We start from the raw sequence: 13,973 nt of genomic DNA, 5'->3' as shown, positions 1-13,973 counted from the left end.
CTGGCGCTAGACAACAAAATGGGAGCTCGGCTGAGCAGAGCAGCAGGGACTGGGGGCATCTCACCTGGACGTGCTATCCGAGTCAGCCATGTAGCTATCCAGACTCTCACTCTCAGCCTCCAGGGCACTCTTTCCACTTTTCAGCTTGGGGACTTCAAATGGCACACTAGAATAAAAACCAAGAGCCAACACATAAAGGAAGTGGGCTCTCCTGCCGGGAGGCAGGCTTCCTTCCAACCTTTCATAATGGTAGCCTAAGTGATCTTTCTAAGAGCTAAGTATGCTTTTAAAACTGCTCAGTAGGGGCTTCCCTGGTGGCGCAGTGGTTGAGAGTCCGCCTGCTGATGCAGGGGACACGGGTTCGTGCCCCGGTCCGGGAGGATCCCACATGCCGCGGAGCGGCTGGGCCCGTGGGCCATGGCCGCTGGGCCTGTGCGTCCGGAGCCTGTGCTCTGCAACGGGAGAGGCCACAACAGTGAGAGGCCCACGTACCGCAAAAAAAAACAAAAACAAAACAAAACAAAAAACTGCTCAGTGGTTCCCCATTCCTCTTGGGATTGAGTTCAAACTCCTTAGCATGGCAAGAAAATCCTTATGAGTTGACCCCTGCTCACGTCTGCAGACTCATCTTTCACCCTCCACCTCTCCTTATACTTTACATTCCAGAATGATGAAGCTCTTTTGGTTCCCTGAATGTGCCAAAGCTCTTCTTCTTCCCTCTTTTCTCTGCCTGGGATGGCCACAATGGCCATTTTTCTTGTTTACTTGAAACTTCTGGTTAAATCTATTGCTTCTTCTGGTCTCTCCTTATATGTCAGTTCCTGGAGATCTCTCTGACCATGCTCCCACCCCAAGTCTGGATTAGTAACCTTCCTATATGCTCCTGAAGCACCCTGATGCCTTGGTAGCAGTCATCATATGTGTAACTTTTTATGTCTTTTATATAAATTACTTAATTTGTTCAATAATTTAAACAAATGATTTGTTTAATGTCTTTCTCCTCCATTGGAGTAAGTTCCAGGAGATGAGTGACCACATATTTTGTTCACTGCTGCATTCCCAATGCCTAGAAGACTAGCATAGAGTGGGCACTCAATTATTTTTTGACTGAATTTTTGACTAAATGCCCTCAGTGGAGCATAAAGTGTATACATAAATAAGCAGTATGCTTTGAAGATATTATTCAGAAGACCAGAATTCCTTTTCAGCTTAATGAAGGATGACCCTGGGCACTCAAAACAGCAGTCATCTCTAAAGGGAAGGACACAATTCCTGGACCCCTTACCTCAAGGAATTTGTGAGAACAAGGGAAAAAAATCATTCTTCCTGAAGTGTCTCAAGTAATTTCACTTGGCCTCCAGGATACCACACTCTCTTGGTCCTCTGACCTCACTGGCTGCTCCTTCTCAATCTCCTTTGCTGGTCTCTCCTCACCTCCTAGACCTCTAATCTTTGGATTGTGTCCACGGTTATTCCTTGGGCTTCTTGTCTTCACTATCTAGAATTATCCCTAAATGATCTCATCTAGTCTCATGGCTTTAAATACGCTCTATAAACTAACAATTCCCAAATTTCTCTCTTACTCAAACGCCAGACTTCTATTTCCAACATCCTACTTGACATCTCTGCTGGGATGTCTCAAACACAGCAAGTCCAAAACCAAAGCCCTAATCCTCCCCCAAACCTGCTCTTCCCTCAATTTCATCAAATGGCAACTCTGTCCTTTCATTTCTCAGGTCAAAAATCTTAAGAATCACCCTTGACTCCGCTCGTTCTCTCAAAATACATATCCAATGCATTAGCAACTCCTCTTGGCTCTATCTTCAAAGTATATCTAGAATATGACCAGTTCTCTCCCCCTCCACTGCCATTACTCTGGTCTAAACCACCATCACCTCCTGGGTGGTTGCAGTAGCCTCTTAACTGAACTCCCTACTTCTGCCCTTGTCCTCATACAATCTATCCTCAACACAGCAGCCAAAATGAGTTTTGAAAATATAAATCCAGGGAATTCCCTGGTGGCCCAGTGGTTAGGACTCTGCGCTTCCACTGCCGGGGGCTTGGATTCAATCCCTGGTCAGGGAACTAAGATCCTGCAAGCCTCGCAATGCAGCCAATCATCAATCAATCATATATATATATCCCCAATACAGAACTGAAAACACGTGTCCACACAAAAACTTGTACACAAATGTTCATAGCAGCATTATTCACAATAGCTAACAGGTGGAAACAGTCCAAATGTCCATCAACAGATGAACAGATAAAGGAAATGTGGTACAGCCATATAATGAAATATTATTGACAAAAAAAGGAATGAAGTTCTGACACATGCTGCAACATGGATGAACCTTGAAAATATTATGCTAAGTGAAATGCGAAACACAAATGGCCACATTCTGTATGATTCCATTGACAGGAAATGTTCAGAATAGGCAAATCCATAGAGACAGAAAGCAGATTAGGGGCTGAGGGAAATGGAGAGTGACTGCTTAATGGGCACGGGGTTTCTTTCTGGAGTGATGAAAATGTTCTGAAATTAGACAGTGGTGATGGTTGCACAACATTCTGAAAGTACTAAAAGCTACTGAACTGTATACTTTAAAACTGTTAAAATGATTAATCTCATGTTATGTAAATTTTACTCCAATTTAAAAAAAGAAAAAATAATGTCCTGTCACTCAGAGCCCTCCTTCTCACTCGGGAGTAAAAGACAGAGTCCTTACAAGTGCCAACAATATCTTACATGATCTGCTTCTCACCTCACCTCTGTCTTTATCCCCTACCCTCCCCACTTGCTCACCAGTTCCAGATGACTCACACGTGCCAAACACAAACTCACCTTAGGGTCTTTATACCTGCTGCTTTCTCTGCCTAGAAAGTATCTCTTTCCCCCAGATACTCTAAGGGTTTGTGCCTCTTTGCTTCCTGTCTTCTCTCAAATGTCATCTTATTATTAAGACTTTTCCCCTGCTGGCCTAGATAAAACAGCTTATATACACATATGCTTTCCTGGCACTCCCTCCCTTTAATCTACTTCATTTTTCTCCATAGCGCTTCTCAACATCTGATATACAATATATTTACTTGATTATTCCCTTATTATCTGTGCCCCCCACTCCCAAATCTAAGCTCCTCAAGCAAGGGACTTTGTTGTCTTCACCAGTGTATCCCACTGCCTAAAACAGTGCCTGGAAAATAGTAGGCATTCATAGACATTTATCAAACAAATCAAGGAACTAATAACAAATGAGCAAAGAATGAAGTAACCAAAATGTATAACGTCTTAGGCAGTAGAGACTAAACTTTCCAAGTTAACATAACATGATGTTTGAGATAGCTTTATGAAAACAGACAGCTGGGGTGGAAATCCTAAGGCATGCCAGAGGTGAAACAGCGGTCATTTCTTGAGAGATACATTAGCTTTATAGGTGAAGACACAGCAGGGAGTTTGATTTCATTTTTACTTTAGAACCATTCTTTTTCCCCATTTGCTGCAAAGAATAAAGAACCTAAAGCAGAACCATTCCTCTAGAGAGGTAGTTTAATAATGGCCCACGGAGAGTGTTTCTGCTTGTATTTTTTCCTAAAGATTAATACGTACTGATCCAAAGCTGATACAAACCACCGTAGGGCAAAAAAGCAATTATTTGACATCTGTGCAGTAGAAAAATAGACTAAGAGACGGGAGTCCTGGGCTCTAACTATCTGTATGATCTCAGGTAAATCACTTATCCTGCTTTCTTTTCTGTAAAAATAAGGGGGTTGAATTAGATTATCTCTGAGGCTCCATAATTTTATGGAAAAGATCACTTATGGCCACTTAATCTGTTTCCATGTTTAGGATAAATAAGAGTCTTCTGAGCCCAATGAGACAAGAGGTCATAGACAGCCAGAAGCAATGGGCTTCAGAAATTACATTCTGACCAGTGATGCCAGATGTGTTAATCAGGTTCAGGAAACAAAAACCATCCTTATCCGCAAAGGAAAAAGGGGGGCCTCATTACCTAAAACAGATGAGTCACCTACCCAAGGCTATGTGGATAAAATCACAGTACATACATACAATGAAACACCATACAGAGAGCAAAAAGAATGAGGCAGTCCCTTGGTGCTGACATGGAAAGATGTCACTGTTATATTTTTCTGTCATTTTCTCCCATTTGCACCTTGAGTTATAACTGACATAAATAAACTGCACATGTTTAAGTGTGCAGTTTGATGAGTTTTGACATATGTATACATTGGTGAAACCATCACCACAATTAAGCTATCGAACATGTCTATCACTCCCCAAAGTTTCCTTGTGCCCCTTCATAATCCATCTCTCCCTCCTCACCCCAACTCCAAGTAAGTGTTGATCTGCTGTCACTGAAATTTAGCTTGCTTTTTCTAGAATTTTACATAAACGGAATCATACAGTATGTCCTCTTTTTTGTTTGGCTTCTTTCACTCAGCGTGATTATTTTGAGGTTCAACCATGTTGTTGCATGTATCAGTGGTCCATTCCTTTCCACTGCTGAGTAGTATTCCACTGTATAAACAAAGCACAGTTTATCCCTTCACCTGTTGATAGACACTGGAGTTGTCTCTAGGTTTTGGTGATCACAAATAAAGCCACTATGAACATTCACGTACAAGTCCTTGTATGGACATATTCTTTTATTTTTTTCTAATACATTTTTAACACCTTTATTGGAGTATAATTGCTTTACAATGGTGTGTGAGTTTCTGCTTTATAAAAAAGTGAATCAGCTATACATATACATATATCCCCATATCCCCTCCCTCTTGTGTCTCCCTCCCACCCTCCTTATCCCACCCCTCTAGGTGGTCACAAAGCACCGAGCTGCCCTCCCTGTGCTAAGTGGCTGCTTCCCACTGGTTTTACATTTGGTAGTATATATATGTCCATGCCACTCTCTCACTTTCTCACAGCTTACCCTTCCCCCTCCCCGTGTCCTCAAGTCCATTCTCTACATCTGCGTCTTTATTCCTGTCCTGCCCCTAGGTTCTTCAAAACCTTTTTTTTTTTAGATTCCATATATATGTGTTAGCATACGGTATTTGTTTTTCTCTTTCTGACTTACTTCACTCTGTATGACAGACTCTAGACCCATCCACCTCACTACAAATAACTCAATTTTGTTTCTTTTTATGGCTGAGTAATATTCCATTGTATATATGTGCCACATCTTCTTTATCTATTCATCTGTCGATGGACAGTTAGGTTGCTTCCATGTCCTGGCTATTGTAAATAGAGCTGCAATGAACATTGTGGTACATGACTCTTTTTGAATTATGGTTTTCTCGGGGTATATGCCCAGAAGTGGCATTGCTGGGTCATATGGTAGCTCTACTTTTAGTTTTTTAAGGGACCTCCATACTGTTCTCCATAGTGGCTGTATCAATTTACATTCCCACCAACAGTGCAAGAGGGTTCCCTTTCCTCCACACCCTCTCCAGCATTTATGTTTGTAGATTTTTTCATGATGGCTATTCTGAACGGTGTGAGGTGATATCTCATTGTAGTTTCGATTTGCATTTCTCTAATGATTAATGATGTTGAGCATTCTTACATGTGTTTGTTGGCAATCTGTATATCTTCTAGGACATATTCTTTTGCTTCTCTTGAGTAAATACATAGAAATTTAAAGGCTGACTCGCAGATAGGTGCACATTTAACTTAAGACACTACTAAACTGTTTTTCAAAGTGGCTGCACCATTGTACATTCCTACCAGCACTGTATGAGAATTCTAGTTGCTCTATATCCTCATCAAAAATTGGTGTGGTCAGGGGATCAGATCAAGATGGCGGAGGAGTAGGAAGTGGAGCTCACCTCCTCCCACAAATACATCAAAAATACATCTACCTGTGGAACGATTCTCACAGAACATCTACTGAACGCTGGCAGAAGACCTCAGACTTCCAAAAGGGCAAGAAAATCTCCACGTAATGGGGTAGGACAAAAGACAAAAAAGAAAGAAAGGAATAGGGATGGGACCTGTGCCCCTGGGAAGGAGCTGCAAAAGAGGAAAGGTTTCCACACACTGCTAAGTCCTCTCACTGGTGGGGAGATCAAGCCAGGACAGATGGGGAGCTTCGGAGCCTTGGAGGAGAGTGTAACAACTGGTTTATGGAGGGCAAAGTGGAGAGAGACCTGCAAAGAAGGTCAGTGCCACCATCTGTCACTCCCCAGCCTGAGACGCTCAGCCGCTGGGGAAGGTGGGGGCTGGGTGCTGAGCTTTGGGCTTCCGAGGTCATATCCAGGGAGAGGACTGGGGTTGGCTGCAAGGAGACAGCCTCAGGGGGCTAAGATGTGGTGAGCCACAATCAAGGGAATACAGGAATAAGCATGGGCCCGCCAGAGAGGCAAGGCGCCATTGTTGGGGGGTGTGCTAGGAGAGGGGTGAGCTCACCATAGAAGCTTCTTTCTCTGAGCACACACTCTCAAGCAGCAAGGCACTGCCTACACAAGCTCCAGGGGTGGGCGCGAGCCACCACTGCCATCTCCAACCCCAGAGATGGGCATAGACTGCTGCCACCATCAAGGGTCCCAAGATTGAGTGCCAACCGCTGGCCCTGCCTCCCCAGGAAAGTGTGCAGCCCACTGCCACCATGGGTCCCGTGACCAGGCGCCAGCCACTGCCCCCACTTCCCTGGGAGTGCGCAAGACCTGCCACTGCCAAGGGTCCTGTGACCAGTCACCAACCTCTGCCACCCCACCCCGTCGTCTCCCCTGGAGCATGCACAGCCAACACATGCTGAGGAAAGAGATGGCAAGCAACCAAACCAAAATCAGCCCTCACGCCAAAAGAATATTAAACCCAAACGACCTACGCAGGAACACTCCTGCATATAAATAGCCCTCCAAGACTACAGTAGGTAACTGTTTCTCCTAAACTCACAGGGTAAGAGAAATACAAGCAAAATGAAGAAGCAGAGGAAACACTCCCAGTTAAAAGACCAAGAAAATTGTCCTGAAAGAACAAACAATGAAAGAGACCACTTCAGTTTAATAGACATGGATTTCAAATAGGAGATAATGAAAATACTAAAGGAATTAAGAAAGGCTATTGACAGAAGTGCAAATTACTATAAAAAGGAACGAGAAACTATAAGAAGGAACCAAGAAAAATTAGAAAATTCATTTGCCGAGACAAAAGCTGAGCTAAAGGCAATGAACAGCAGAATGAATAATGCAGAAGGAAGAATAAGTGATCTGGAAGATAGAATAATGGAAATTACCCAATCAAAACAGCAGGCAGAAAGCCAAATGAAAAAGAAAAAAAGTGAAAGCAATATAAGAGACCTACGGGATAATATAAAGCATGCCAATCTATGAATAATGGGGATTCCAGAAGGAGAAGGAAGAGAAAAGGGGATTGAAAATGTATTTGAAGGGGACTTCCCTGGTGGCACAGTGGTTAAGAATCCGCCTGCCAATGCAGGGGACACAGGTTCGAGCCCTGGTCTGGGAAGATCCCACATGCCGTGGAGCAACTAAGTCCATTCACCACAACTACTGAGCCTGCACGCCACAACTACTGAAGCCCACACACCTAGAGCCCACGCTCCACAAGAGAAGCCACCGCAATGAGAATCCCACGCACCGCAATGAAGAGTAGCCCCGCTCGCTGCAACTAGAGAAAGCCCGCATACAGCAACAGAGACCCAATGCAGCCAAAAATAAATAAATTTAAATGAAAAAAGAAAGGAAATGTATTTGAAGAAATTATGGCTGAAAACTTCCCAAACTGAAGAACTAAACAGATATCCAGATACAAGAAGTACAGATGGTCCCAAACAAGATGATCCCAAACAGACCTATGCTAAGACATATTATAATAAAATGGAAAAAGTTAAAGAGAGGATTCTAAAGGCAGCAGGAGAAAAATGGAGTTAATTATAAGAGAACCCCCATAAGGCTATCAGCTGATTTCTCTACAGAAATGCTGCAGGACAGGAGGGAATGGCAAAATATATTCAAAGTCTTGAAAGAGAAAAATCTGCAACCTAGAATGCTCTACCCAGCAAGATTATCATTTAGAATGGGAGAAGAAATAAAGAATTTCTCAGACAAGCAAAAACTAAAAGAATACTAAAGCTATCCTAAAAGAAATATTGAAAGGTCTTCTCTAAATTGAAAAGAAGGAAGAAGATACAGGAAGGAGGAAATCACAATTGGAAAGTAAATCACTTAAATTAGCCAGTATACAGATCAAAAAGAGAAAAAAAAACTATTTGTGAAAGCGATGATAAACACAAGGAACAGCAAAAGGATAAACACGAAGATGTAAAAGAGGACATCAAAATCATAAAACGTGGGGAAGGAGAATAAGAAAATGTAGATTCTTTTTTCTTAGAATGTGTTTGAGCCTATATGTCTATCAGTCAAAAGAAAGCAGATATAGGTAGAGGTTAACATACTTGAAAAACAGGGCAACCACAAATCAAAAATATACAACAGATTCACAAAAAACAAAAAGAGAACACAAGCGTAAAATAAAAGGAAACTATCAAGCCACAAAAAGAAAAACAAAGGAACAAAGAAGAAACATAGAATCAACTGGAAAACAAGGTTTAAAATGGCAATAAATACATACGTATCAGTAATTACCTAAAATGTCAATGGACTGAATGCTCCAATCAAAAGACATAGAGTGGCAGCCTGGATACCAAAAAACAAGAGCCTACAATATGCTGCCTACAAGAGACCCACCTTAGGGCAAAGGACACACACAGACTGAAAGTGAGGGGATGGAAAAAGTTATTTCATGTAAATGGAAATGACAAGAAAGTGGGAGTTGCAATAATCATATCAGACAAAATAGACTTTAAAACAAAGGCCATAAAAAAAGATAAAGAAGGACACTATATAATGGTAAAAGGACCAATACAAGAAGATAATTTTACACTTATCAACATATATGCACCTAATATAGGAGAACCGAAACACATAAAACAAACACTAACAGACATTAAGGGAGAAACTGATGGGAATATAATAATAGTAGGAAACTAACACTACACTCACATCAATGGGCAGATCTTCTAGCCAAAAAATCAGTAAGGCAAGAGAGATCCTAAATGATACAATAGAACAGTTAGACTTAATTGATATTTTCAGGATATTACATCTAAAAAAAAAACAGAATACACTTTCTTTTCAACTGCGCATGGAACATTGTCTAGGATTGACCACATATTAGGGCACAAAACTAACCTCAACAAATTTAAGAGTAGAGAAATTATTTCAAGAATCTTCTCTGACCACAATGGCATGAAACTAGAAATAAACCACAGGAAAAGAAATGACAGAGAAATGATTACACGCAGACTAAACAACATGCTACTAAAAAACCAATGGGTCAATGAGGAAATCAAAACGGAAATTAAAAAATACTTTGAGAAAACAACAAATGAAAACACAACCATACAAAATCTATGGGATGCAGCAATAGCAGTTCTTAGAAGGAAGTTCATAGCAATACAGGTCTTCCTAAAAAAACAGGAAAAAATCTCAAATAAACAACCTAACATACCACCTAAAGGAATTAGAAAAAAAGAACAAACAAAACCTGAAGTTAGCAGAAGGAAGGAAGTAATAAAGATCAGGAAGGAAATAAACAAAATACGGATTTTAAAAGACAATAGAAAAAGTAAATAAAACCAAGAGCTGGTTCTTTGAAAGGGTAAACAAAATTGACAAACCTCTGGCCAGGCTCACTAAGAAGAAAAGAGAGAGAACCCAAATAAACAAAATCACAAGTGAAAAAGGAGAAATCTCAACCGATACTGCAGAACTACAAAAAAAACCATAAGAGAATAATATGAACAATTTTATGACAACAAATTTGACAACCAAGAAGAAACAGACAACTTTCTAGAAACATAAAGCCCACCAGACTGATCACTATAAGTGAAATAGAATCTGTAATTTTAAAAAAACTCCCTACAGAGAACACACGGCGTGCCTCAGGCTGTTGCAACGTCATGCTGGCCTCTGCTACCGCAGGCTTGCCCCACATTCTGCACCCCTCCCTAACCGCAGCCTGAGTGAGCCAGAGCCCCCTAATCAGCTGCTCCTTTAACCCCGTCCTGTCTGAGTGAACAGCAGACGGGCTCAGGTGACCTACATGCAGAGGTGGGGCCAAATCCAAAGGTGAACCCCAGGAGCTGTGCAAACAAAGAAGAGAAAGGGAAATTTCTCCCAGCAGACTCAGAAGCAGCAGATTAAATCTCCACAATCAACTTGATGTACCCTGCAACTCTGGAATACCTGAGTAGACAACAAATCATCCCAAAATTGAGGTGGTGAACTTTGGGAGCAACTGTAGACTTGGGGTTTGCTTTCTGCATCTAACTTGTTTCTGGTTTTATGTTGATCGTAGTTTAGTATTTAGAGTTTATTATCACTGGTAGATTTGTTTATTGATTTGATTGCTCTCTTCCTCTTTTTTTATATATATATACATAAATACTCATTGCTCCTTTTTCTCTTTTTGTGAGTGTGCATGTGTATGCTTCCTTGTGTGATTTTGTCTGTATAGCTTTGCTTTTAACATTTGTCCCAGGGTTCTGTCCATTTCTTTTTGTTTTTTTTAGTATAGTTTTTAGTGGTTCTTATCATTGGTGGATTTTTTTTATGGTTTGGTTGCTCTCTTCTTTCTTTCTTTTTTCTTTTTTTTACTACTTTTTAGTTTTTCATAATTTTTTTATTTTAATAACTTTAATTTATCTTATTATTATTTTTTCTTTCTATCTTTCTTTTTTCTCCCTTTTCTTCTGAGCCGTGTGGCTGACACGGTCTTGGTGCTCCAGCCAGGTGTCGGGCCTGTGCCTGTGAAGTGGGAGAGCCGAGTTCAGGACACTGGTCCACCAAAGACCTCCCGGCTCCATGTAATATCAAATGGCAAAAGCTCTCCCAGAGGCCTCCACCTCAATGCTAAGACACAGCTCCACTCAACGACCAGCAAGCTACAGTGCTGGACAGCCTATGCCAAACAACTAGCAAGACAGGAACACAACCCCACACATTAGCAGAGAGGCTGCCTAAAATCATTATAAGGTCAAAGACACGCAAAAACACACAACCGGATGTGCTCCTGTGTACCAGAAAGACAAGATCCAGTCTCATCCACCAGAACACAGGCACCACTCCCCTCCACCAGGAACTCTATACACCCCACTGAACCAACCTAACTCACTGGGGGCAGACACCAAAAGCAACAGGAACTACGAACCTGCAGCCTGCGAAAAGGAGACCCCAAACACAGTAAGTTAAGCAAAATGAGAAGACAGAGAAACACACAGCAGATGAAGGAGCAAGGTAAAAACCCACCAGACCAAAGACTTACAAGAATTAAAGACCAAACAAACAATGATGAACAACACAATAAATGAAATTTAAAATTCTCCAGAAGGAATCAATAGCAGAATAACTGAGGTAGAAGAATGGATAAGTGACCTGGAAGATAAAATAGTGGAAATAACTACTGCAGAGCAGAATAAAGAAAAAAGAATGAAAAGAATTGAGGACACACTCAGAGACCTCTGGGACAACATTAAACGTACCAACATTCGAATTATAGAGGTCCCAGAAGAAGAAGAGAAAAAGAAGGGACTGGGAAAATATCTGAAGAGATCATTGTTGAAAACTTCCCTAATATGGGAAAGGAAATAGTCAATCAAGTCCAGGAAGCACAGAGAGTCCCATACAGGAAAAATCCAAGAAACACGCCAAGACACATTAATCAAACTATCAAAAATTAAATACAAAGAAAAAATATTAAAAGCAGCAAGGGAAAAACAACAAATAACATACAAGGGAATCCCCATAAGATTAACAGCTGATCTTTCACCAGAAAATCTGCAAGCCAGAAGAGAGTGGCAGGACATATTTAAAGTGATGAAAGACAAAAACCTACAACCAACATTACTCTACCCAGCAAGGATCTCATTCAGATTCAATGGAGAAATTAAAACCTTTAGAGACAAGCAAAAGCTAAGAGAATTCAGCACCACCAAATCGGCTTACAACAAATGCTAAAGGAACTTCTTTAGGCAGGAAACACAAGAGAAGGAAAAGACCTACAATAAAAAAAACCAAAATAATTAAGAAAATGGTAATAGGAACATACATATCGATAACTACCTTAAATGTAAATGGATTAAATGCTCCAACCAAAAGACATAAACTGGCTGAATGGATACAAAAACAAGACGCATATACATTCTGTCTACAAAAGACACACTTCAGACCTAGGGAGGCATACAGACTGAAAGTGAGGGGATGGAAAAAGGTATTCCATACAAATAGAAATCAAATTAAAGCTTGGGGGCTTCCCTGGTGGTGCAGTGGTTGAGAGTCCACCTGCTGATGCAGGGGACACAGGTTCGTGCCCCGGTCCGGGAAGATCCCACATGCTGCGGAGCGGCTGGGCCCGTGAGCCATGGCCGCTGAGCCTGCACATCCAGAGCCTGTGCTCTGCAACAGGAGAGGCCACAACACTGAGAGGCCCACGTACCGAAAAAAAAAAAAATTAAAGCTGGAGTAGCCATTCTCATATTAGACAAAATAGACTTTAAAATAAAGACTATTACAAGCGACAAAAAAGACACTACACTAGATTGATCAAGGAATCAATCCAAGAAGAAGATATAAAAATTGTACATATTTTTGCACCCAACATAGGATCATCTCAACACATAAAGCAAATGCTAACAGCCATAAAAGGGGAAATCGACAGTAACACAATCATAGTAGGGGACTTTAACACCCCACTTTCATCAATGGACAGATCATCCAAAATGAAAATAGATAAGGAAGTACAAGCTTTAAATGATGCACTAAACAAGATGGACTTAATTGATATTTATAGGACATTACATCCAAAAATGACAGAATGCACTTCCTTCTCAGGTGCTCATGGAACATTCTCCAGGATAGATCATATCTTGGGTCACAAATCAAGCCTTGGTAAATTTAAGAAAATTGAAATCATGTCAAGTATCTTTTCTGACCACAACGCTATGAGACTAGATATCAATTTCAGGAAAAAATCGGTAAAAAATACAAACACATGGAGGCTAAACCATACACTACTAAATAACCAAATATCACTGAAGAAATCAAAGAGGAAGTCAGATAATACCTAGAAACAAATGACAATGAAAACATGACGAGCCTAAACCTATGTGATGCAGCAAAAGCAGTTGTAAGAGGGAAGTTTATATCAATACAATCCTATTTCAAGAAACAAGAAACATCTCAAATAAACAACCTAACCTTACACCTAAAGCAATTAAAGAGAGAAAAACAAAAAAACCCAAAGCTAGGCCATTAGCCAGACTCATCAAGAAAAAAAGGGAGAACACTCAAATCCACAGAATTAGAAACGAAAAAGGAGAAATAACAACTGACACTGCAGAAATACAAAGGATCATGAGAGATTACTACAAGCAACTATATGGCAATAAAATGGACAACCTGGAAGAAATGGACACAGTCTTAGAAAAGCACAATCTGCCGAGACTGAACCAGGAAGAAATGGAAAATATAAACAGGACAATCACAGGCACTGAAATTGAAACTGATTAAAAATCTTCCAATAAACAAAAGCCCAGGACCAGACAGCTTCACAGGCGAATTCTATCAAACGTTTAGAGAAGAGCTAAAACCTATCCTTCTCAAACTCTTCCAAAATATAGCAGACGGAGGAACACTCCCAAACTCATTCTACGAGGCCACCATCACCCTGATACCAAAACAAGACAAAGATGTCACAAAGAAAGAAAACTACAGGCCAATATCACTGAAGAACATAGAAGCAAAAATCTTGAACAAAATACTAGTCAACAGAATCCAACTGCGCATTAAAAGGATCATACACCATGATCAAGTGGGGTTTATTCCAGGAATGCAAGGATTCTTCAATATATACTAATCAATCTATGTGATAAACCACA

General features: G+C 40.8%; 1 protein-coding gene across 1 annotated transcript in view; it reads right to left on the bottom strand.

The window, feature by feature from the left end:
* SYTL4 (synaptotagmin like 4) overlaps positions 1–13,973 on the bottom strand; it is a 69,851-nt gene that overhangs the window by 15,385 nt on the left and 40,493 nt on the right. Inside the window, exon 6 of the mRNA XM_081223201.1 lies at positions 65–166. Coding sequence (XP_081079327.1) covers positions 65–166 — 102 coding nt within the window. The remainder of the gene's footprint in view (positions 1–64; positions 167–13,973) is intronic.

The sequence above is a fragment of the Mesoplodon bidens genome, assembly GCF_964165515.1.
Source record: "Mesoplodon bidens genome assembly, chromosome: X".
NCBI classification, from domain to species: Eukaryota; Metazoa; Chordata; class Mammalia; order Artiodactyla; family Ziphiidae; genus Mesoplodon; species Mesoplodon bidens.
This window is presented reverse-complemented; position numbering and strand designations above follow the sequence as displayed.